Source organism: Arachis duranensis, chromosome 9, assembly GCF_000817695.3.
Source record: "Arachis duranensis cultivar V14167 chromosome 9, aradu.V14167.gnm2.J7QH, whole genome shotgun sequence".
Lineage (NCBI taxonomy): Eukaryota > Viridiplantae > Streptophyta > Magnoliopsida > Fabales > Fabaceae > Arachis > Arachis duranensis.
In genome coordinates this window covers 34,186,222-34,212,197 of record NC_029780.3, presented here as the reverse complement: position 1 = coordinate 34,212,197, position 25,976 = coordinate 34,186,222, and the positions used below count along the sequence as shown (strand labels likewise).

At 39.6% G+C, this 25,976-nt stretch overlaps 3 protein-coding genes and 5 pseudogenes across 3 annotated transcripts; 3 read left to right on the top strand and 5 right to left on the bottom strand.

Annotated features, from left to right (window-relative positions):
- Positions 1-1,879: 1,879 nt before the first annotated feature.
- LOC127739705 (disease resistance protein RUN1-like) lies at positions 1,880-4,195 on the bottom strand (annotated as a pseudogene).
- LOC110275672 (disease resistance protein RUN1-like) lies at positions 4,190-5,129 on the bottom strand. The gene has a single exon (XM_052254258.1). The coding sequence runs from the start codon at positions 5,127-5,129 to the stop codon at positions 4,266-4,268; it is 864 nt and encodes a 287-aa protein (XP_052110218.1). The 3' UTR covers positions 4,190-4,265.
- Positions 5,130-8,105: 2,976 nt separating this feature from the next.
- On the top strand, positions 8,106-9,975 carry LOC110275671 (disease resistance protein RPV1-like; annotated as a pseudogene).
- Positions 9,976-10,154: 179 nt separating this feature from the next.
- Positions 10,155-12,633, bottom strand: LOC110275670 (disease resistance protein RUN1-like; annotated as a pseudogene).
- Positions 12,634-14,638: 2,005 nt separating this feature from the next.
- Positions 14,639-17,786, top strand: LOC110275669 (disease resistance protein RPV1-like; annotated as a pseudogene).
- Positions 17,787-18,697: 911 nt separating this feature from the next.
- LOC107465370 (disease resistance protein RPV1-like) lies at positions 18,698-19,652 on the bottom strand (annotated as a pseudogene).
- A 150-nt stretch (positions 19,653-19,802) lies between these two features.
- LOC107465369 (uncharacterized) lies at positions 19,803-20,264 on the bottom strand. The gene has a single exon (XM_016084348.1). It carries the CDS (start codon positions 20,262-20,264, stop codon positions 19,803-19,805), a length of 462 nt encoding a protein of 153 aa, XP_015939834.1.
- A 1,778-nt stretch (positions 20,265-22,042) lies between these two features.
- On the top strand, positions 22,043-25,625 carry LOC107465368 (uncharacterized). Its single transcript, XM_016084347.1, has 4 exons — positions 22,043-22,492; positions 22,873-22,901; positions 23,020-23,960; positions 24,376-25,625. The coding sequence occupies exons 1-4, from the start codon at positions 22,043-22,045 to the stop codon at positions 25,623-25,625; spliced, it is 2,670 nt and encodes an 889-aa protein (XP_015939833.1).
- Positions 25,626-25,976: the final 351 nt, after the last annotated feature.

Below are 25,976 nucleotides of genomic sequence, written 5' to 3'. Positions count from 1 at the left end.
ATAAGGAGCACTTGCGTGTAATACTAGGAACCCTCCGAGAGAAAAAGTTATACGAGAAACTATCCAAGTGTGAGTTTTGGATGAAGGAGGTACAATTTCATGGACATATAGTTTCTGGCAACAGAATATCAGTAGATCCAAGTAAGATGGACTCTGTACTAAACTGGGAAAGGCCGACGTCAGTAACAGAAAAAAGGAGTTTTTTAGGATTGGTGGGCTACTATAGGAGGTTCATAAGAGGGTTTTCCCAAGTAGCCCTACCGTTAACTCGCTTAACCAGGAAGGATACCCTGTTTATTTGGACACCAGATTGCGAAAGAAGCTTCCAAGAGTTAAAATGTCGCTTGACATCCACCCCAGTACTAACCCTACCTAACCCCGACATGGCTTTTGAAGTCTACTGCGATGTCTCAGGGCAAGGATTGGGTTGCGTACTAATGCAATGCAAAAAGGTAGTGGCGTATGCGTCGAGGCAACTGAAGACCCACGAAGCCAACTATCCAACTCACGACCTTGAACTAGCCGCGATAGTATTTGCACTGAAAACATGGAGACACCATTTGTATGGAGTTGGGTTTCAAGTATTCTCTGATCATAAGAGCTTAAAGTACCTATTCGACTAGAAGGAACTCAACATGCAACAAAGGAGATGGATGGAGTTCCTTAAAGACTATGACTTTGTTCTAAACTACCACCCGGGGAAGGCTAACCTAGTGGCTGATGCTCTGAGTTGGAAGGTACTCAAGGCATCATGGCTAATGATAAAAGAGGCAGAGTTGATAAAGAATTTCAGAGACATGAACTTACAAGTCACCCCCGCTCCAGAAAGCATACATCTGAGCTACCTAACAGTGACAAGTCAATTCAAGGAACAAATAACTAAGGTGCAGAGCTCCAACCCCGACTTTCAAGAAACCCTGCGCCTTGTCAACGAAGGAAAATTGAAAGGCTTCACCAAAGGAGAGGACAAGGTATGGAGATACCAAGGTCGAATCTGTGTCCCAAGGGAAAGCGATCTCCAAAACAAGATCACGGAAGAAGCCCATAAAGTCGATTTTACCATTCATCCTGGCATGACGAAGATGTACCATGATTTGAAGAAGATGTTTTGGTGGCCAGGGATGAAAAAGGATTTGGCTACGGTCGTGAATAAATGTCTGATTTGTCAGAAGGTAAAAATCGAGCATCAAAAACCCTCAAGGGTATTGCAACCCCTTGGCATCCCAGAATGGAAGTGGGAGGACATATCGATGGATTTCATCATGGGACTACCTCGTACTCAAACAGGACGTGATGCCATATGGGTCATTGTGGACCGGCTTACAAAGACTGCCCATTTTCTACCAATCAAGGCGACCGACTCGTTAGAAAGACTAGCCACGCTATATATCAAAGAGATCGTGAGGTTACACGGGGTACCATCAACCATAGTCTCGGACAGAGACCCAAGATTCACCTCTAGGTTTTGGAGAGCATTGCAGAAGGCGTTTGGGACAAAGTTGTGCTTGAGCACATCATACCACCCGCAAACAGACGGACAAACGAAGAGGACCATCCAGACGTTGGAAGACATGTTACGAGCTTGTGTGCTAGACAGACCAGAAAAGTGGGAGAGTCACTTACCACTGATCGAGTTTGCTTACAACAACATTTACCATGGTAGCATCGGAATGGCACCATATGAGGCACTGTACAGGCGAAGATGCCAATCTCCTTTATGCTGGTATGGACCAGAAGAAAAGGGCTACTTAGGACCAGAATTAGTAAGACATACCACAGAAGATATCAAAAGGATAAGGGAAAGAATGCGCACCGCTCATAATCGACAAAAGAGTTACGCAGATCAATGAAGAAAATCCCTCGAATTTCAGGAGGGTAATCACGTGTTCCTAAAAATCACCCCCACCACCGGGGTAGGAAGGGCTCTTAAGGTACGAAAACTGAGCCCCCGGTACCTGGGTCCATTCCAAATCCTCCGATGTATAGGGAAGTCAGCATACCAGCTCGCCCTACCACCAAATCTATCGAGGCTACACAATGTGTTCCATGTGTCCCAACTCCGAAAATACCAGCACGATCCAACCCATGTGTTACAGCAAGAAGATGTAACACTCAAAGACGACCTGACTTTTGAACTACCAGCCATGAAGATTGTAGACGGAAGCACGAAGCAACTAAGGAACAAGACGATATGACTGGTAAAGGTGGCATGGGGTAGCGGCAATTCAAGGGACTACACATGGGAAAAGGAGGCAGACATGAGACAGAAGTTCCCGAACTTGTTTACAAGTAACGATCATGGTGAAGATTTTCTTTCCTCCCCAACAGTGGGGAAGTTAAAATAAGACCCCTAAAGTTATTTAACAACCCTCATCGACCAATTTCGGACCTAGAATTTGGGGACAAATTCTTTTCTTACGGGGGTGAATAAACACTTTTGAGATTATCTGTCTTGGAGAAATTCGAAAGCTCTACCAACTTTTGGGAATCTGTTAGATATACTTCCTCTAAATTAACAAGATTCTGCAATAATGCAAATGGAAAAACCAAAATGGTAAACCATAATATGGGGTTAAAAAATCACACCCATCCATCAAACAAATGACAAAACATGCATTGTGTACAAACCTGAATCCCATCCCAAAGTCTTTTAAGTTTACTGTTCCGGATGCGAAGAGTAACAAGCTTCTCAGGACAAAAATTCAATGGCAGAGATGGCAAAGGGTAGGCATCCCACTCCAAGTATCTTAATTTATAAGGAAATGGCTTTAGTCCTACGGGAAGCTGCAGTTTATTTAATCTGCCATCACTTTCCAATGGGATATATAATTTGAGAAATATTAACTTAGGCATCTTTTTGAATGTATCAGCATTCAACTGTAGATCTGCTATTTGAGACATATCAAACACTATGCTTTCAATAGAATCAGTTCCCTGATAAACAAAAAAAGAAATGAATTAAATCAAATGAAATCAAGTAATATCAAAACATTGCCTCTAGGAATTCAACTAAACTATATCTCTGTTCTAACAAATTTTCTCCCAGAAAAGAGTGTGTGGCTTACTTTGTTGTTTCCCAAAACATCCCGAATATCATTAGAATCCCACAAGTGGCTACGATTTTCAGGATTTCCACTAGATTGTTGACAAACGATATCCCAACCTAATTCTTGGATCAAGTCATGCATCCGCACACAATTATGAGATATAGCTATTAAAGCTCTATCAAGAAGGGATCTCATGCCAATAGCTGCATACAAGCCACAACTGTCTAATAGATTAACTACGTATTCTACAAGCTCTCCCTTAAAAAAATATGCGATGTCTAGAAAAATTTGTTTTGCCTCATCATCTAATCCATCATAACTCAATCTTAAAATATTCTGAATTTCTGGATCTGATGTCTTCTCAAGCTTTTGCAATGCACTATGCCATTCAGTTTTACTCTTTGAATAAAGAAAAGAACCCAATGCTATTAAGGCTAGTGGGATGCCTTTGCAACAGCCAACCGCTTTCCATGATAGCTCCTCATATCCACGTTGTGGATAGTCCTCATTGAATGCAATCAAACTAAACAGTTTAAATGATTCATGAGAATCTAATATCTTCATCTCATATATTGTTTCAACCGTTGGAACCAGCACATTTTTCTCTCTAGCTGTGATAATGATCTTACTACCTGCGCCACACTATTGAAGCTTCTGAACCAAGTAATTTAATTGCTCTAAACTACTCACATCATCAAGAACTATGAAATTTCTTTGTTTGCTTACCCTGTTCTCAACAAAAACGGATTTTCCTGTTTTTTTTTCCAAAAATTTTCCTGTAAGAGCTCCAAATAAAGTCGACGACGTAACTCAGTTAATCCATAGTTTCCTGATCTTTCTCGTACATTTTCTAAGAATCAGGAGCCTTCAAACGTATAAGAATATTTCTCAAATATAATTCTTGCTAGAGTTGTTTTTCCTATACCCCATATGCCACAAATTCCAATCATTCTGACTTCAACAGATTCACTTAATAGTGATTCTACCTTTTCAAGATTTTCACTAATGCCAACGAGACATTTACTATCATTGGGTGGGTAATGGTCAATCAGCTTCTGCAAAATATCTTTGATAATATTTTGAATGAATTCAATTTCGTCCCTACAATATGAAGGAAGAGGAAAAGAGAGGGGGTCAAGACATAACATTAGGAGCAGTGTAACACGATCGTCAACAAAATTGAACAAAAAGGGGTTCCTTAACTCAATAAACGCATACTTACCTATAAGAACGGGAGTCCAAGCCTTCTAAATTTGCTACTGCAGTGAGAGCTTCCCTCCACTTCTGAACCTCCGCCTTCTTGTTATTCTGCAAGTGTTTTTTAAACGCTTCATTGTAACTTCCTAGCTGATATCTTACATGTGATGGATCAACGTTGTAGAAGACAGGTATAACAAGCCGTCCAAATTCTTTCTTGCACTCCATTATTTTAACCAGTTCTTGCAGGCACCACTTTGAGGATGCGTAGTTCTCTGAGAATACAACAAGAAAAAGGCAAGACTCTTCAATTGCTCTGAGGAGGAGGGACGTGATCGAATCTCCTTCGTAAAGCAAGTCATCAGTGTATGTAACTATCTGCTTTCGGGACAGGGCTTTGAAAAGATGGGAAGTGAAGCTTGCGCGTGTATCCTCACCTCTGAAGCTGATGAAAACATCATACTGTAAAGCAGGTAACGGATTATTCAAACGGGAAGAACCGGAATCTTCGACCAGTCGATTCACTTTTGGATCCGAATCCAACACCCGGTCTAAGGTATTAAAATTGTTAACCGGTGACAGATCTTGGAACTTCACCGGCGTAATTTGCGGAGGAACAACAGCACCGCCGTTGACTTTGGATTTCAGTTTAGGTGGGAAAGGTTGGGTGGACGCAAAATCAGGACCGTTACCAGGGAAGATGAATAATCTCATCCGAGCAGTTTTAGGAGAATTTCTGTAGAGGTTATCATACTCAAGCATCAGGCTGTTTAGGCCGCTGTCGCTGCTGACGGATATTAGGGCGTCGAAGTCATCGCCGGGGAGCTGATACTTGAAGTGGATGTCACCGGCGGCGTCAAAGAGGGCGGAGAGTTCGGCGAGCATGGCGGTGAAGTCGATTCCACGGTTCAACGCCATGCTCGCCGAACTCTCCGCCCTCTTTGACGCCGCCAGTGACATCCACTTCAAGTATCAGCTCCCCGGCGATGACTTCGACGCCCTAATATCCGTCACCAGCGACAGCGTGTAACAACTACCCCTTATAGAAACAAAATTAAATTCGAAATTTAAAAATCAGTTAGGAGATAGGCTTAGAATTTTGAATTTTCTGGATAGAAATCCAGTAACCACCCTCCATTTGAAATTAAAATTATCCCAACCACCCTATCCCCAAATGTATATAAATAGGGGTGCACTTATAGGTAGAAAGTCACTCCTCTCAAATACTAATCCTCTCCCTTCTCTCTCTACAAAAAAAAATATATTCTGTGTGCAAACACAAGAGGAAAGCTCAAAAGAAGCGTTAGAAAAAAGAGTAGAGAATTATGCTTTTCTTACTCTTATATTGGCATGTAGTATGCTCTATTTTATTTCCTTTCCATTCATGCATGGCTACCGTCCTTTTATGTGTCTTACAGCATTAATGATCCTTTACTTATCTTTCATCCACATTGATCATGATTATTTCTTATGTTAATTATGTCCTCTTGATTTATATCCCATAATTTTCTATGCGCATTTACATGACCTTTTATACCACCATATTATTATTCCTTTAATGTTGAGAGTACATGTCCCGTTATAATGTTTTATTTAATCACCCTAATTTTCTATGTGCATTTACATGACCTTTTATACAACCATATTATTATTCCTTTAATGTTGAGAGTACATGCCCCTTTATAATATTTTATTTAATCACCCTAATTTTACTATGTGCATTTACATGACCTTTTATTCCATTATATTATGATTATCTTTTTAATGTTAAGAGTACATGTTTTTTTATGTCTTATTTAATATACCCCATTCTTACTATATGCACTTAGAGTATATTTTATACATTATATTACTAATATCTTCTAAGGGTCAAGAGTACATGTTTCCTTATAATTGATTTATTCAACTAATTAATATCCCCTATTTTATTACGTGGAATTATATTAACCTTTATACCATTAGATTAATAATATTTCTTTGAGTTAAGAGTACATGTCTCCTTATAACTGTTTCATTTAACTATTCAAAATATCCTATTTTTCTATGTAATGGACATTTGTACGATATTTTATATTATTAATATCCCTCTAGGACCGAGAGTACCTACTTTCTTATAGCATCCTATTCAACATGCTTATTTTATCATAGTATATGTCCTCCCCCTCTTGCATGATCTATTCTTGCATGAATCTCTTCTTGTGTATGCCTAAAGAACCCTAATTGTAAATTAAACTGAGGGAATGATCCTTCGGTAAGGGAAGGTGACCCCCAAAGACAAGATATTGAGATGATTCCTTGGTAAGGGAAGGTGATCGCTAAGACATTTCAAGATTTATTTATGAACATGTCGATGTTTCATATGTTACTGTTCTTCTATTTTTTTCTATGTGCTTTCCTTTTTACCTATGTGCTTTACAAGCAAGAATCATATTACATGCCATGTCGTACGACTCTTTTTAAAATCCCGCACGTGGGCTGGAGATAGGCATGGAGGTGTTGCATAGCACTCCTACTGAGACCTTAAGTTCTCATCCCTTTTCTTTTCCCATACTATCTCCAGAGGAACATGGCACGGCGGATAGAGCGATGCAGTGCCCCCCGAAGGTAACTTCTGAGTATAACCCCTCGAAGCAAGCGTGGGTAGTTACGACCACTACTACCGTGCTCCAAACCATCTACTTAGGTCGAGAGTTCATGGAGAAAGAATCCCAACTGCCCGTCGTCACCTTCCTAGATAAGAACGCTTCAGCATTCAAGAAACGGTCATCCGAAGTGGTGCATCTCGAATCAGATTCTGAGACGGAGGAAGAAGAATCCAACAACCCTGACCAGGAGGAAGATGCCATGGAGGAGGATCCAGAGGAGGAGTCGAATTCTTGCGAAAGTCCAAAGGTGGAATACATACCCTATTCACCCACCTCGACACCCCGTCGAGTCTTAGTTCATCCCACACCAAGGAACCGGATCTTCACTGCGCGAAAAGGTGTTGGAAGAAGATCACTGGTACCCCGATTCATGAATAACTGAAGTGTCCCGATCAAGGATAGGATAGGACACAAGTATGGGAGCTTCTTCGACGAAATTAATTAGGACGTATTAGTTTCTTTAATTTCCTTTAAGCATTTTATTTTGAACCATACTCATGGATAAGTTATTATTCAATTTCATCATTTTAGTGCTACTCGTTTTCCCCCTTCACGCGCACTCCACCCTCCCTTGCATGACGATTTAGTCCATTTTTTATCTCTATCAAGTGTGGCACCTTATTTAAAGACCTTCATGGATAGGATTTAACCTAGGGTGTTACACAGCGGCCTAAACAGCCTGATGCTTGAGTATGATAACCTCTACAGAGATTCCCCTAAAACCGCTCGGATGAGATTATTTATCTTCCCTGGTAACGGTCCTGATTCTGCGTCCACCCAACCTTTCCCAGCTAAACTGAAATCCAAAGTAAACGGCGGTGCTATTGTTCCTTCGTAAATTACGCCGGTGAAGTTCCAAGATCTGCCACCGGTTAACAATTTTAATACCTCAGACCAGGTGTTGGATTCGGATCCAAAAGTGAATCACCCGGTCGAAGATTCTGGTTCTTCTCATTTGAATAGTCCGTTACCTGCTTTACAGTATGATGTTTTCATCAGCTTCAGAGGTGAGGATACACGCGCAAGCTTCACTTCCCATCTTTTCAAAGCCCTGTCCCAAAAGTAGATAGTTACATACACTGATGACTTGCTTCACGAAGGAGATTCGATCACGTCCCTCCTCCTCAGAGCAATTGAAGAGTCTTGCCTTTTGCTTGTTGTATTCTCAGAGAACTACGCATCCTCAAAGTGGTACTTGTAAGAACAGGTTAAAATAATGGAGTGCAAGAAAGAATTTGGACAGCTTGTTATACCTGTCTTCTACAACGTTGATCCATCACATGTAAGGTATCAACTAGGAAGTTCCAATGAAGCGTTTAAAAACACTTGCAGAATAACAAGAAAGCGGAGGTTCAAAAGTGGAGGGAAGCTCTCACTGCAGCAACAAATTTAGAAGGCTTGGACTCCCGTTCTTATAGGTAAGTATGCGTTTATTGAGTTAAGGAACCCCTTTTTGTTCAATTTTGTTGACGATCATGTTACACTGCTCCTAATGTTATGTCTTGACACCCTCCCCTTTCCTCTTCCTTCATATTGTAGGGACGAAATTGAATTCATTCAGAATATTGTCAAAGATGTTTTGCAGAAGCTGATTGACCATTACCCACCCAATGATACTAAAAGTCTCATTGGCATTAGTAAAAATCTTGAAAAGGTAGAATCACTATTAAGTGAATCTGTTGAAGTCAGAATTATTGGAATTTGTGGCATAAGGGGTATAGGAAAAACAACTCTAGCAAGACTTATATTTGAGAAATATTCTTATACGTTTGAAGGCTCCTGCTTCTTAAAAAATGTACGAGAAAGATCAAGAAACTATGGACTAACTGAGTTACGTCGTCGACTTTATTTGGAGCTCTTACAGGGAAAATTTGGCAAAATAACACAGGAAAATCCACTTTTGTTGAGGACAGGGTAAGCAAACAAAGAAATTTTATAGTTCTTGATGACGTGAGTAGTTTAGAGCAATTAGATTACCTGGTTCAGAAGCTTCGATGGTGTGGCGCAGGTAGTAAGATCATTATCACAGCTAGAGACAAAAATGTGCTGGTTCCAACGGTTGAAACAATATATGAGATGAACATATTAGATTCTCATGAATCATTTAAACTGTTTAGTTTGAATGCATTCAATGAAGACTATCCACAAATTGGATACGAGGAGCTATCATGGAAAGCGGTTGGCTATTGCAAAGGCATCCCACTAGCCTTAATAGCATTGGGTTCTTTTCTTCATTCAAAGAGTAAAACTGAATGGCATAGTGCATTACAAAAGCTTGAGAAGACACCAGATCCAGAAATTCATAATATTTTAAGATTGAGTTATGATGGATTAGATGATGAGGCAAAACAAATTTTTCTAGACATCGCATGTTTTTTTAAGGGAGAGCTTGTAGAATACGTAGTTAATCTGTTAGACAGTTGTGGCTTGTATGCAGTTATTGGCATGAGATCCCTTCTTGATAGAGCTTTAATAGCTATATGTCATAATTGTGTGCGGATGCATGACTTGATCCAAGAATTAGGTTGGGATATCGTTTGTCAACAATCTAGTGGAAATCCTGAAAATCGTAGCCACTTGTGGGATTCTAATGATATTCGGGATGTTTTGGGAAACAACAAAGTAAGCCACACACTCTTTTCTGGGAGAAAATTTGTTAGAACAGAGATATAGTTTAGTTGAATTCCTAGAGGCAATGTTTTGATATTACTTGATTTCATTTGATTTAATTCATTTCTTTTTTTGTTTATCAGGGAACTGATTCTTTCGAAAGCATAGTGTTTGATATGTCTCAAATAGCAGATCTACAGTTGAATGCTGATACATTCAAAAAGATGCCTAAGTTAATATTTCTCAAATTATATATCCCATCGAAAAGTGATGGCAAATTAAATAAACTGCAGCTTCCCGTAGGACTAAAGCCATTTCCTTCTAAATTAAGATACTTGGAGTGGGATGCCTACCCTTTGCCATCTCTGCCATTGAATTTTTGTCCTGAGAAGCTTGTTACTCTTCGCTTCCAGAACATTAAACTTAAAAGACTTTGGGATGGGGTTCAGGTTTGTACACATCAATCAAACAAATGACAAAACATGCATTGTGTACAAACCTGAATCCCATCCCAAAGTCTTTTAAGTTTATTGTTTTGGATGCGAAGAGTAACAAGCTTCTCAGGACAAAAATTCAATGGCAGATATGGCAAAGGGTAGGTATCCCACTCCAAGTATCTTAATTTAGAAGGAAATGGCTTTAGTCCTACGGGAAGCTACAGTTTATTTAATCTGCCATCACTTTCTGATGGGATATATAATTTGAGAAATCTTAACTTAGGCATCTTTTTGAATGTATCAGCATTCAACTGTAGATCTGCTATTTGAGACATATCAAACACTATGCTTTCGAAAGAATCAGTTCCCTGATAAACAAAAAAAGAAATCAATTAAATCAAATGAAATCAAGTAATATCAAAACATTGCCTCTAGAAATTCAACTAAACTATATCTCTGTTCTAACAAATTTTCTCCCAAAAAAGAGTGTGTGGCTTACTTTGTTGTTTCCCAAAACATCCCGAATATCATTAGAATCCCACAAGTGGCTACGATTTTCAGGATTTCCACTAGATTGTTGACATATGATATCCCAACCTAATTCATGGATCAAGTCATGCATCCGCACACAATTATGAGATATAGCTATTAAAGCTCTATCAAGAAGGGATCTCATGCCAATAGCTGCATACAAGCCACAACTGTCTAACAGATTAACTACGTATTCTACAAGCTCTCCCTTAAAAAAACATGCGATGTCTAGAAAAATTTGTTTTGCCTCATCATCTAATCCATCATAACTCAATCTTAAAATATTCTGAATTTTTAGATCTGGTGTCTTCTCAAGCTTTTGCAATGCACTATGCCATTCAGTTTTACTCTTTGAATGAAGAAAAAAACCCAATGCTATTAAGGCTAGTGGGATGCCTTTGCAACAGCCAACCGCTTTCCATGATAGCTCCTCGTATCCAAGTTGTGGATAGTCTTCATTGAATGCAATCAAACTAAACAGTTTAAATGATTCATCAGAATCTAATATCTTCATCTCATATATTGTTTCAACCGTTGGAACCAGCACATTTTTGTCTCTAGCTGTGATAATGATCTTACTACCTGCGCCACACCATTGAAGCTTCTGAACCAGGTAATCTAATTGCTCTAAACTACTCACGTCATCAAGAACTATGAAATTTCTTTGTTTGCTTACCCTGTTCTCAACAAAAACGGATTTTCCTGTTTTTTTTCCAAAATTTTTCCTGTAAGAGCTCCAAATAAAGTCGATGACGTAACTCAGTTAATCCATAGTTTCCTGATCTTTCTCGTACATTTTCTAAGAATCAGAAGCCTTCAAACGTATAAGAATATTTCTCAAATATAATTCTTGCTAGAGTTGTTTTTCCTATACCCCATATGCCACAAATTCCAATCATTCTGACTTCAACAGATTCACTTAATAGTGATTCTACCTTTTCAAGATTTTCACTAATGCCAACGAGACTTTTACTATCATTGGGTGGGTAATGGTCAATCAGCTTCTGCATAATATCTTTGATAATATTTTGAATGAATTCAATTTCGTCCCTACAATATGAAGGAAGAGGAAAAGAGAGGGGGTCAAGACATAACATTAGGAGCAGTGTAACACGATCGTCAACAAAATTGAACAAAAAGGGGTTCCTTAACTCAATAAACGGATACTTACCTATAAGAACGGGAGTCCAAGCCTTCTAAATTTGCTACTGCAGTGAGAGCTTCCCTCCACTTCTGAACCTCCGCCTTCTTGTTATTCTGCAAGTGTTTTTTAAACGCTTCATTGTAACTTCCTAGCTGATATCTTACATGTGATGGATAAACGTTGTAGAAGACAGGTATAACAAGCCGTCCAAATTCTTTCTTGCACTCCATTATTTTAACCAGTTCTTGCAAGCACCACTTTGAGGATGCGTAGTTCTCTGAGAATACAACAAGAAAAAGGCAAGACTCTTCAATTGCTCTGAGGAGGAGGGACGTGATCGAATCTCCTTCGTAAAGCAAGTCATCAGTGTATGTAACTATCTGCTTTCGGGATAGGGCTTTGAAAAGATGGGAAGTGAAGCTTGCACGTGTATCCTCACCTCTGAAGTTGATGAAAACATCATACTGTAAAGTAGGTAACGGATTATTCAAACGGGAAGAACCAGAATCTTCGACCAGTCCATTCACTTTTGGATCCGAATCCAGCACCCGGTCTAAGGTATTAAAATTTTTAACCGGTGGCAGATCTTGGAACTTCACCGGCGTAATTTGCGGAGGAACAACAGCACCGCCGTTGACTTTGGATTTCAGTTTAGCTGGGAAAGGTTGAGTGGATGCAAAATCAAGACCGTTACCAGGGAAGATGAATAATCTCATCCGAGCAGTTTTAGGGGAATTTCTGTAGAGGTTATCATACTCAAGCATCAGGCTGTTTAGGCCGCTGAAGCTGCTGACGGATATTAGGGCGTCGAAGTCATCGTCGGGGAGCTGATACTTGAAGTGGATGTCACCGGCGGCGTCAAAGAGGGCGGAGAGTTCGGCGAGCATGGCGGTGAAGTCGATTCCACGGTTAACGTAGTGGAGCTTGTTGTGGCCGCCGACGTAGGAGATCTTCTTGTCGTTGGGGCGGTGGTGGATCTCGCCGCCATAGCTGTAGAGAAACTTCACGTCGTAATTCTCCATGTTCTGAACTTTTCTTTCTGCGTTTGGAGTTTGTAATCAGAAGGAACGTTAGCAATGGAAATCGATGAAATAACTTCGTTTTAATTTCGCTATCGGCAACGAAATTATTTCATCGATTTCCATTGCTAACGCTCCTTCTGATTACAAACTCCAAACGCAGAAAGAAAAGTTCAGAACATGGAGAATTATGACGTGAAGTTTCTCTGCAGCTATGGCCGCGAGATCCACCACCGCTCCAACGACAAGAAGATCTCCTACGTCCGCGGCCACAACAAGCTCCACTACGTTAACCGTGGAATCGACTTCACCGCCATGCTCGCCGAACTCTCCGCCCTCTTTGACGCCGCCAATGACATCCACTTCAAGTATCAGCTCCCCGGCGATGACTTCGACGCCCTAATATCCGTCACCAGCGACAGCGTGTAACAACCACCCCTTATAGAAACAAAATTAAATTCGAAATTTAAAAATCAGTTAGGAGATAGGCTTAGAATTTTGAATTTTCTGGATAGAAATCCAGTAACCACCCTCCATTTGAAATTAAAATTATCCCAACCACCCTATCCCCAAATGTATATAAATAGGGGTGCACTTATAGGTAGAAAATCACTCCTCTCAAATACTAATCCTCTCCCTTCTCTCTCTACAAAAAAAATATATTCTGTGTGCAAACACAAGAGGAAAGCTCAAAAGAAGCGTTAGAAAAAAGAGTAGAGAATTATACTTTTCTTACTCTTATATTGGCATGTAGTATGCTCTATTTTATTTCCTTTCCATTCATGCATGGCTACCGTCCTTTTTTGTGTCTTACGACATTAATGATCCTTTACTTATCTTTCATCCACATTGATCATGATTATTTCTTATGTTAATTATGTCCTCTTGATTCATATCCCATAATTTTCTATGCGCATTTACATGACCTTTTATACCACCATATTATTATTCCTTTAATGTTGAGAGTACATGTCCCTTTATAATGTTTTATTTAATCACCCTAATTTTCTATGTGCATTTACATGACCTTTTATACAACCATATTATTATTCCTTTAATGTTGAGAGTACATGCCCCTTTATAATATTTTATTTAATCACCCTAATTTTACTATGTGCATTTACATGACCTTTTATTCCATTATATTATGATTATCTTTTTAATGTTAAGAGTACATGTTTTTTTATGTCTTATTTAATATACCCCATTCTTACTATATGCACTTAGAGTATATTTTATACATTATATTACTAATATCTTCTAAGGGTCAAGAGTACATGTTTCCTTATAATTGATTTATTCAACTAATTAATATCCCCTATTTTATTACGTGGAATTATATTAACCTTTATACCATTAGATTAATAATATTTCTTTGAGTTAAGAGTACATGTCCCCTTATAACTATTTCATTTAACTATTTAAAATATCCTATTTTTCTATGTAATGGACATTTGTACGATATTTTATATTATTAATATCCCTCTAGGACCGAGAGTACCTGCTTTGCATCCTATTCAACATGCTTATTTTATCATAGTATATGTCCTCCCCCTCTTGCATGATCTATTCTTGCATGAATCTCTTCTTGTGTATGCCTAAATAACCCTAATTGTAAATTAAACTGAGGGAATGATCCTTCGGTAAGGGAAGGTGACCCCCAAAGACAAGATATCAAGATGATTCCTTGGTAAGGGAAGGTGATCGCTAAGACATTTTAAGATTTATTTATGAACATGTCGATGTTTCATATGTTACTGTTCTTCTATTTTTTTCTATGTGCTTTCCTTTTTACCTATGTGCTTTACAAGCAAGAATCATATTACATGACATGTCGTACGACTCTTTTTAAAATCCCGCACGTGGGCTGGAGATAGGCATGGAGGTGTTGCATAGCACTCCTACTGAGACCTTAGGTTCTCATCCCTTTTCTTTTCCCATACTAGGTTCTCATCCCTTTTCTTTTCCTATACTATCTCCAGAGGAACATGGCACGGCGGATAGAGCGATGCAGTGCCCCCCGAAGGTAACTTCAGAGTATAACCCCTCGAAGCAAGCGTGGGTAGTTACGACCACTACTACCGTGCTCCAAACCATCTACTTAGGTCGAGAGTTCGTGGAGAAAGAATCCCAACTGCCCGTCGTCACCTTCCTAGATAAGAACGCTTCGGCATTCAAGAAACAGTCATCCGAAGTGGTGCATGTCGAATCAGATTTTGAGACGGAGGAAGAAGAATCCAACAACCCTGACCAGGAGGAAGACGCCATGGAGGAGGATCCAGAGGAGGAGTCGAATCCTTGCGAAAGTCCAAAGGTGGAATACATACCCTATTCACCCACCTCGACACCCCGTTGAGTCTTAGTTCATCCCACACCAAGGAACCGGATCTTCACTGCGCGGAAAGGTGTTGGAGGAAGATCACTGGTACCCCGATTCATGAATAACTGAAGGGTCCCGATCAAGGATAGGATAGGACACAAGTATGGGAGCTTCTTCGACGAAATTAGTTTGGACGTATTAGTTTCTTTAATTACCTTTAAGCATTTTATTTTGAACCATACTCATGGATAAGTTATTATTCAATTCCATCATTTTAGTGCTACTCGTTTTCCCCTTTCACGCGCACTCCACCCTCCCTTGCATGACGATTTAGTCCATTTTCTATCTCTATCAAGTGTGGCACCTTATTTAAAGACCTTCATGGATAGGATTTAACCTAGGGTGTTACACAGCGGCCTAAACAGCCTGATGCTTGAGTATGATAACCTCTACAGAGATTCCCCTAAAACCGCTCGGATGAGATTATTCATCTTCCCTGGTAACGGTCCTGATTCTGCGTCCACCCAACCTTTCCCAGCTAAACTGAAATCCAAAGTAAACGGCGGTGCTATTGTTCCTTCGTAAATTACGCCGGTGAAGTTCCAAGATCTGCCACCGGTTAACAATTTTAATACCTCAGACCAGGTGTTGGATTCGGATCCAAAAGTGAATCAACCGGTCGAAGATTCTTGTTCTTCTCATTTGAATAGTCCGTTACCTGCTTTACAGTATGATGTTTTCATCAGCTTCAGAGGTGAGGATACACGCGCAAGCTTCACTTCCCATCTTTTCAAAGCCCTGTCCCAAAAGCAGATAGTTACATACACTGATGACTTGCTTCACGAAGGAGATTCGATCACGTCCCTCCTCCTCAGAGCAATTGAAGAGTCTTGTCTTTTGCTTGTTGTATTCTCAAAGAACTACGCATCCTCAAAGTGGTGCTTGCAAGAACTGGTTAAAATAATGTAGTGCAAGAAAGAATTTGGACGGCTTGTTATACCTGTCTTCTACAACATTGATCCATCACATGTAAGGTATCAACTAGGAAGTTCCAATGAAGCGTTTAAAAAACAATTGCAGAATAACAAGAAAGCAGAGGTTCAAAAGTGGAGGGAAGCTCTCACTGCAGCAACAAATTTAGAAGGCTTGGACTCCCGTTCTTATAGGTAAGTATGCGTTTATTGAGTTAAGGAACCCCTTTTTGTTCAATTTTGTTGACGATCGTGTTACACTGCTCCTAATGTTATGTCTTGACCCCCTTCCCCTTTCCTCTTCCTTCATATTGTAGGGCCAAAATTGAATTCATTCAGAATATTGTCAAAGATGTTTTGCAGAAGCTGATTAACCATTACCCACCCAATGATAGTAAAAGTCTCATTGGCATTAGTAAAAATCTTGAAAAGGTAGAATCACTATTAAGTGAATCTGTTGAAGTCAGAATTATTGGAATTTGTGGCATAGGGGGTATAGGAAAAACAACCCTAGCAAGACTTATATTTGAGAAATATTCTTATACGTTTGAAGGCTCCTGCTTCTTAAAAAATGTACGAGAAAGATCAAGAAACTATGGACTAACTAAGTTACGTCGTCGACTTTATTTGGAGCTCTTACAGGGAAAATTTGGCAAAATAACACAGGAAAATCCACTTTTGTTGAGGACAGGGTAAGCAAACAAAGAAATTTTATAGTTCTTGATGACGTGAGTAGTTTAGAGCAATTAGATTACCTGGTTCAGAAGATTCGATGGTGTGGCGCAGGTAGTAAGATCATTATCACAGCTAGAGACAAAAATGTGCTGGTTCCAACGGTTGAAACAATATATGAGATGAAGATATTAGATTCTCATGAATCATTTAAACTGTTTAGTTTGAATGCATTCAATGAAGACTATCCACAAATTGGATACGAGGAGCTATCATGGAAAGCGGTTAGCTGTTGCAAAGGCATCCCACTAGCCTTAATAGCATTGGGTTCTTTTCTTCATTCAAAGAGTAAAACTAAATGGCATAGTGCATTACAAAAGCTTGAGAAGACACCAGATCCAGAAATTCAGAATATTTTAAGATTGAGTTATGATAGATTAGATGATGAGGCAAAACAAATTTTTCTAGACATCGCATGTTATTTTAAGGGAGAGCTTGTAGAATACGTAGTTAATCTGTTAGACAGTTGTGGCTTGTATGCAGCTATTGGCATGAGATCCCTTCTTGATAGAGCTTTAATAGCTATATCTCATAATTGTGTGCGGATGCATGACTTGATCCAAGAATTAGGTTGGGATATCGTTTGTCAACAATCTAGTAGAAATCCTGAAAATCATAGCCACTTGTGGGATTCTAATGATATTCAGGATGTTTTGGGAAACAACAAAGTAAGCCACACACTCTTTTCTGGGAGAAAATTTGTTAGAACAGAGATATAGTTTAGTTGAATTCCTAGAGGCAATGTTTTGATATTACTTGATTTCATTTGATTTAATTCATTTCTTTTTTTTGTTTATCAGGGAACTGATTCTATTGAAAGCATAGTGTTTGATATGTCTCAAATAGCAGATCTACAGTTGAATGCTGATACATTCAAAAAGATGCCTAAGTTAATATTTCTCAAATTATATATCCCATCGAAGAGTGATGGCAAATTAAATAAACTGCAGCTTCCCGTAGGACTAAAGCTATTTCCTTCTAAATTAAGATACTTGGAGTGGGATGCCTACCCTTTGCCATCTCTGCCATTGAATTTTTGTCCTGAGAAGCTTGTTACTCTTCGCTTCCGGAACATTAAACTTAAAAGACTTTGGGATGGAGTTCAGGTTTGTACACATCCATCAAACAAATGACAAAACATGCATTATGTACAAACCTGAATCCCATCCCAAAGTCTTTTAAGTTTATTGTTTCGGATGCGAAGAGTAACAAGCTTCTCAGGACAAAAATTCAATGGCAGATATGGCAAAGGGTAGGCATCCCACTCCAAGTATCTTAATTTAGAAGGAAATGGCTTTAGTCCTACAGGAAGCTACAGTTTATATAATCTGCCATCACTTTCTGATGGGATATATAATTTGAGAAATCTTAACTTAGGCATCTTTTTGAATGTATCAGCATTCAACTGTAGATCTGCTATTTGAGACATATCAAACACTATGCTTTCAATAGAATCAGTTCCCTGATAAACAAAAAAAAGAAATGAATTAAATCAAATGAAATCAAGTAATATCAAAACATTGCCTCTAGAAATTCAACTAAACTATATCTCTATTCTAACAAATTTTCTCCCAGAAAAGAGTGTGTGGCTTACTTTGTTGTTTCCCAAAACATCCCAAATATCATTAGAATCCCACAAGTGGCTACGATTTTCAAGATTTCCACTAGATTGTTGACATATGATATCCCAACCTAATTCATGGATCAAGTCATGCATCCGCACACAATTATGAGATATAGCTATTAAAGCTCTATCAAGAAGGGATCTCATGCCAATAGCTGCATACAAGCCACAACTGTCTAACAGATTAACTATGTATTCTACAAGCTCTCCCTTAAAAAAACATGCGATGTCTAGAAAAATTTGTTTTGCCTCATCATCTAATCCATCATAACTCAATCTTAAAATATTCTAAATTTCTGGATCTGGTGTCTTCTCAAGCTTTTGCAATGCACTATGCCATTCAGTTTTACTCTTTGAATAAAGAAAAGAACCCAATGCTATTAAGGCTAGTGGGATGCCTTTGCAACAGCCAACTGCTTTCTATGATAGCTCATCGTATCCAATTTGTTGATAGTCTTCATTGAATGCATTCAAACTAAACAGTTTAAATGATTCATGAGAATCTAATATCTTCATCTCATATATTATTTCAACCGTTGGAACCAGCACATTTTTGTCTCTAGCTGTGATAATGATCTTACTACCTGCGCCACACCATTGAAGCTTCTAAACCAAGTAATCTAATTGCTCTAAACTACTCACGTCATCAAGAACTATGAAATTTCTTTGTTTGCTTACCCTGTTCTCAACAAAAACGGATTTTCCTGTTTTTTTCCAAAATTTTTCCTGTAAGAGCTCCAAATAAAGTCGATGACGTAACTCAGTTAATCCATAGTTTCCTGATCTTTCTCGTACATTTTCTAAGAATCAGAAGCCTTCAAAGGTATAAGAATATTTCTCAAATATAATTCTTGCTAGAGTTGTTTTTCCTATACCCCATATGCCACAAATTCCAATCATTCTGACTTCAACAGATTCACTTAATAGTGATTCTACCTTTTCAAGATTTTCACTAATGCCAACGAGACTTTTACTGTCATTGGGTGGGTAATGGTCAATCAGCTTCTGCAAAATATCTTTGACAATATTCTGAATGAATTCAATTTCATCCCTACAATATGAAGGAAGAGGAAAGGGGAGGGGGTCAAGACATAACATTAGGAGCAGTGTAACACGATCGTCAACAAAATTGAACAAAAAGGGGTTCCTTAACTCAATAAACGCATACTTACCTATAAGAATGGGAGTCCAAGCCTTCTAAATTTGCTGCTGCAGTGAAAGCTTCCCTCCACTTCTGAACCTCCGCCTTCTTGTTATTCTGCAAGTGTTTTTTAAACGGTTCACTGTAACTTCCTAGCTGATACCTTACATGTGATGGATCAACATTGTAGAAGACAGGTATAACAAGCCGTCCAAATTCTTTCTTGCACTCCATTATTTTAACCAGTTCTTGCAAGCACCACTTTGAGGATGCGTAGTTCTTTGAGAATACAACAAGCAAAAGACAAGACTTTTCAATTGCTCTGAGGAGGAGGGACGTGATCGAATCTCCTTCGTGAAGCAAGTCATCAGTGTATGTAACTATCTACTTTCGGGACAGGGCTTTGAAAAGATGGGAAGTGAAGCTTGCGCGTGTATCCTCGCCTCTGAAGCTTATGGAAACATCATACTGTAAAGCAGGTAATGGACTATTCAAACGGGAAGAACCGGAATCTTCGACCGGTCGATTCACTTTTGGATCCGAATCCAACACCCGGTCTGAGGTATTAAAATTGTTAACCGGTGGCAGATCTTGGAACTTCACCGGCGTAATTCGCGGAGGAACAATAGCACCGCCGTTGACTTTGGATTTCAGTTTAGCTGGGAAAGGTTGGGTGGACGCAGAATTAGGACCGTTACCAATGAAGATGAATAATCTCATCCGAGCAGTTTTAGGAGAATCTCTGTAGAGGTTATCATACTCAAGCATCAGGCTGTTTAGGCCGCTGTCGCTGGTGACGGATATTAGGGCGTCGAAGTCATCGCTGGGGAGCTGATACTCAAGCATCCACTTCAAGTATCATCTCCCCGGTGATGACTTCGACGCCCTAATATCTGTCACCAGCGACAGCGTATAACAACCACCCTTTCTAGAAACAAAATTAAATTCGAAATTTAAAAATCAGTTAGGAGATAGGCTTAGAATTTTGAATTTTCTGGATAGAAATCCAGTAACCACCTTCCGTTTGAAATTAAAATTATCCCAACCACCCTATCCCCAAATGTATATAAATAGGGGTGCACCTATAGGTAGAAAGTCACTCCCCTCAAATACTAATCCTCTCCCTTCTCTCTCTACAAAAAATATATTCTGTGTGCAAACACAAGAGGCAAGCTCAAAAGAAGCGTTAGGAAAAAGAGTAGGGAATTATGCTTTTCTTACTTTTATATTGGCATGTAGTATGCTCTATTTTATTTCCTTTCCATTCATTAATGGCTACCGTCCTTTTATGTGCCTAATGGCATTAATGATCCTTTACTTATCTTTCATCCATGTTGATCATGATTATTTCTTATGTTAATTATGCCCTTTTGATTCATATCCCATAATTTTTATGCGCATTTACATGACCTTTTATACCACCATATTATTATTCCTTTAATGTTGAGAGTACATGTCCCTTTATAAATGTTTTATTTAATCACCCTAATTTTCTATGTGCATTTACATGACCTTTTATACCACCATATTATTATTCCTTTAATGTTGAGAGTACATGCCCCTTTATAATGTTTTATTTAATCACCCTAATTTTACTATGTGCATTTACATGACCTTTTATTCCATTATATTATGATTATCTTTTTAATGTTAATAGTACATGTTTTTTTTATGAATAAATTTAATATACCCCATTCTTACTGCATGCACTTAGATTATATTTTATACATTATATTACTAATATCTTCTAAGGATCAAGAGTACATGTTTTCTTATAATTGATTTATTCAACTAATTAATATCCCTTATTTTATTACGTGGAATTATATTAACTTTTATACCATTAGATTAATAATATTTCTTTGAGTTAAGAGTACATGTCCCCTTATAACTATTTCATTCAACTATTTAAAATATCATTTTTTTCTATGTAATGGACATTTGTACGATATTTTATATTATTAATATCCCTTTAGGGCCTAGAGTACATACTTTCTTATAATATCCTATTCAACATGCTCATTTTATCATAGTATATGTCCTCCCGCTCTTGCATGATCTATTCTTGCATGAATCTCTTCTTGTGTATGCCTAAACAACTCTAATTGTAAATTAAATTGAGGGAATGATCCTTCGGTACGGGAAGGTGACCCCCAAAGACAAGATATCGAGATGATCTCTTGGTAAGAGAGGGTGATTGATCGAGATGATCCTTCGGTAAGGGAATGTGATCGCTAAGACGTTCGAGATAAGAACCTTCGGTAAGGGAAGGGGACTCTCATTTTATACCGGTTTAAATTCAATACCTTTCATAAAAGTTATAAGTTGAGGAAAAGAGAAAGTATAAGGCAAAGTTTGATCATAATGATGTTCTCTTTTTTTTTTAAGATTTATTTATGAACATGTCGATGTTTCATATGTTACTATTCTTCTATTTTTTTCTATGTGCTTTCCTTTTTACCTATGTGCTTTACAAGCAAGAATCATATTACATGACATGTTGTACGACTCTTTTTAAAATTCCGCACGTGTGCTGGAGATAGGCATGAAGGTGTTGCATAGCACTCCTACTGAGACCTTAGGTTCTCATCCCTTTTCTTTTCCCATACTATCTCCAGAGGAATATGGCACGGCGGATAGAGACGATACAGTGCCCCCCGAAGGTAACTTCTGAGTATAACTCCTCGAAGCACGTGTGGGTAGTTACGATCACTACTACCGTGCTCCAAACCATCTACTTAGGTCGAGAGTTCGTGGAGAAAGAATCCCAACTGTCCATCGTCACCTTCCTAGATAAGAACGCTTCAGCATTAAAGAAACGGTCATCCGAAGTGGTGTATCTCAAATCAGATTCTGAGACGGAGGAAGAAGAATTCAACAATCCTGACCTGGAGAAAGACGCCATGGAGGAGGATCCAGAGGAGGAGTCGAATCCTTGCGAAAGTCCAAAGGTGGAATACGTACCCTATTCACTCACCTCGGCACCCCGTCGAGTCTTAGTTCATCCCACACCAAGGAATCGAATCTTCACTGTGCGGAAAGGTGTTGGAGGAAGACCACTGATACCCCGATTCGTGAATAATTGAAGGGTCCCGATCAAGGATAGGATGGGACACAAGTGTGGGAGCCTCTTCGACAAAATTAGTTAGGACGTATTAGTTTCTTTAATTACCTTTAAGCATTTTATTTTGAACCATACTCATGGATAAGTTATTATTCAATTCCATCGTTTTATTGCTACTCGTTTTCCCCGTCACGTGCACTCCCCTCCCTTGCATGACGATTTAGTCCATTTTCTATCTCTATCAAGTGTGGCACCTTATTTAAAGACCTTCATGGATAGGATTTAACCTAGGGTGTTACATTATTGGTATCAGAGCAAAGTCGATCCTAGGGATCGTGCCTTAGGAGGTATGACTAATAAAAGTTTCTCCCTATGATTATCCATGAACAGAGGACTTATGGCGAGTCATGGACGCCCATGTAGATCGAGCTCGAACTCCTCAGCCCTTGCAAAGCACATGAAGGAGATGGCCAAGGTGATGAAGGAACAGGCCCAAGCCACTACCCTGATGGCTCAATAACTGTTCACTGAGGACAGGGGTCCCAATACTCCCAGGCTGGAGGAAGGACAAACCAGTACGTCTTTTGCTGACTTTAAGAAGATCGGTCCGCCTGAGTTCCGTGGGGCCCTCGACCCTGATATGGCAGAAGAATGGCTGACAGAAATGGAAAAAGTATTCACAATTTTTCCATGCACTGAGGTGCAGCAAGTGAATTACGTTACCTTCATGCTTAAATCTGATGCCGAGTTCTGGTGGGATGGAGCAAGACGGTTGTTGGAGGATGCTGGAACAGATATCAGCTGGGCCACCTTCAAGGAAGCTTTCTACAAGAAGTACTTTCCCCTTTCTATTCGAGAGTCCAAGGAGATGGAGTTTCTTCAGCTGAAGCAAGATAGGATGAGTATTGCAGAGTACACAGAGAAGTTCGAGAGGCTCTGTAAATTTTCCGCAATGTATAAGGCTAATCCAGACGAAAAGTGGAAGTGTATGAAGTATCAAGGAGGGCTCAGGGCAGAAATCCTAACCGCAATAGCTCCACTGGAAATCCGGAAGTTCTCCTCCCTTGTTAGCAAGTGCCAGGTGATCGAAGAATGCACCAAAAAGCTAGCATCAGAAAGAAGCGAGGATTTCAAGAAAAGGCAGCTAAATCAAGGATCTTCTCAACAGCCATCACAGAAGAAGGCCTTTCTTGGAAGACCTACAGGAAGGCAACCTCAACAGGGCACGAGTCGTCAGAAACCTCCCACTGACCCCCTACCAAAGAACACCGAACTCAAGGAGTGTGCTTCGTGTGGGAAGCAACATAGGGGTAGGTGCCTTGCCGGGCAAAATGTCTGCTTCCGATGTTTTCAGTCGGGGCATATCGCCAGGGAATGCCCAGGAGTTCCTCCACCCTCTGCCAATGCACCCCAGCGTCAGGGGCGAGTCTTTGCCCTCAGCAGCGAGGAATCCCACCAGTCAAAAGATCGAATCGAGGGTAAGTGCACAATTAATGGAGCTCCTTTAACTATTTTATACGATACTGGTGCTTCTTATTCATTTATATCTCTCTGCTACTAGTAGAATCAGTTTACCCATGACCAAATTATCATATGTCCTACTAGTAACCACCCCAGCCGGTAAGAGTGTCAAAACTCAGCAGGTTTATCAGAGGACTTGCATCCTCATTTCAGGTAGGTCATACCTTGCTGACCTAGTGTGCCTCCCTTTAGTAGGATTAGACATCATCCTAGGAATGGATTGGCTCAACAAAAACTGAGTCTTGTTAGATTGTTTTGAGAGAAAAGTCATCTTTCCTTCCCAATCCATACAAGACACCAGTGACCTTCCAAAATCCTCCAAAGCTACAGGTACGAGGCAAGAATATGCCTTGCTAAATTCGGTAAAAGCAGATTTCAATCAGGAGTTGGGTGAGATACCAGTAGTACGAGACTTTTCAGATGTCTTCCCCGAAGATATTCCCTATTTTTCCCCAACACGAGAAGTCGAGTTCTCCATAGATTTGGTGCCTGGGACGGGACCAATCTCCATAGCCCCTTACCGGATGGCTCCGTTGGAGCTCACTGAACTGAAGAACCAACTGGAAGAGTTGCTGCAAAAGGGATTCATCAGAATAAGTGTCTCTCTCTGGGGAGCTCCAGTATTATTTGTGAAGAAAAAAAATGGCAGTATGCGTCTCTGCGCAGACTATAGACAACTTAACAAAATCACGGTGAAGAATAAGTATCCCTTCCCAAGAATAGATGACTTAATGGACCAACTACAAGGTGCAACAGTGTTCTCCAAAATTGACTTGAGATCAGGGTATCATCAAATAAGGGTAAGAGAGGAAGACATCCAAAAGACGACTTTTCGAATGAGATACGGACACTACGAGTTTACAGTAATGTCTTTTGGGTTGACCAATGCCCCCGCCGTCTTTATGGACTACATGAATAGAATCTTTCGACCTTACCTTAACAGTTTCGTGGTGGTGTTCATAGATGATATTTTGATTTTCTCCAAGACAGAAGAAGAACATAAGGAGCACTTGCGTGTAATACTAGGAACCCTCCGAGAGAAAAAGTTAGACGAGAAACTATCCAAGTGTGAGTTTTGGATGAAGGAGGTACAATTTCTTGGACATATGGTTTCTGGCAACAGAATATCAGTAGATCCAAGTAAGATAGACTCTGTACTAAACTGGGAAAGGCCGACGTCAGTAACAGAAATAAGGAGTTTTTTAGGATTGGTGGGCTACTATATGAGGTTCATAAGAGGGTCTTCCCAAGTAGCCCTACCGTTAACTCGCTTAACCAGGAAGGATACCCTGTTTATTTGGATGCCAGATTGCGAAAGAAGCTTCCAAGAGTTAAAATGTCGCTTGACATCCACCCCAGTACTAACCCTACCTAACCCCAACATGGCTTTTGAAGTCTACTGCGATGTCTCAGGGCAAGGATTGGGTTGCGTACTAATGCAATGCAAAAAGGTAGTGGCGTATGCGTCGAGGCAACTGAAGACCCACGAAGCCAACTATCCAACTCACGACCTTGAACTAGCCGCGATAGTATTTGCACTGAAAACATGGAGACACCATTTGTATGGAGTTGGGTTTCAAGTATTCTCCAATCATAAGAGCTTAAAGTACCTATTCGACTAGAAGGAACTCAACATGCAAGAAAGGAGATGGATGGAGTTCCTTAAAGACTATGACTTTGTTCTAAACTACCACCCGGGGAAGGCTAACCTAGTGGCTGATGCTCTGAGTTGGAAGGTACTCAAGGCATCATGGCTAATGATAAAAGAGGCAGAGTTGATAAAGAATTTCAGAGACATGAACTTACAAGTCAGCCCCGCTCCAGAAAGCATACATCTGAGCTACCTAACAGTGACAAGTCAATTCAAGGAACAAATAACTAAGGCGCAGAGCTCCAACCCCGACTTTCAAGAAACCCTGCGCCTTGTCAAGGAAGGAAAATTGAAAGGCTTCACCAAAGGAGAGGACAAGGTA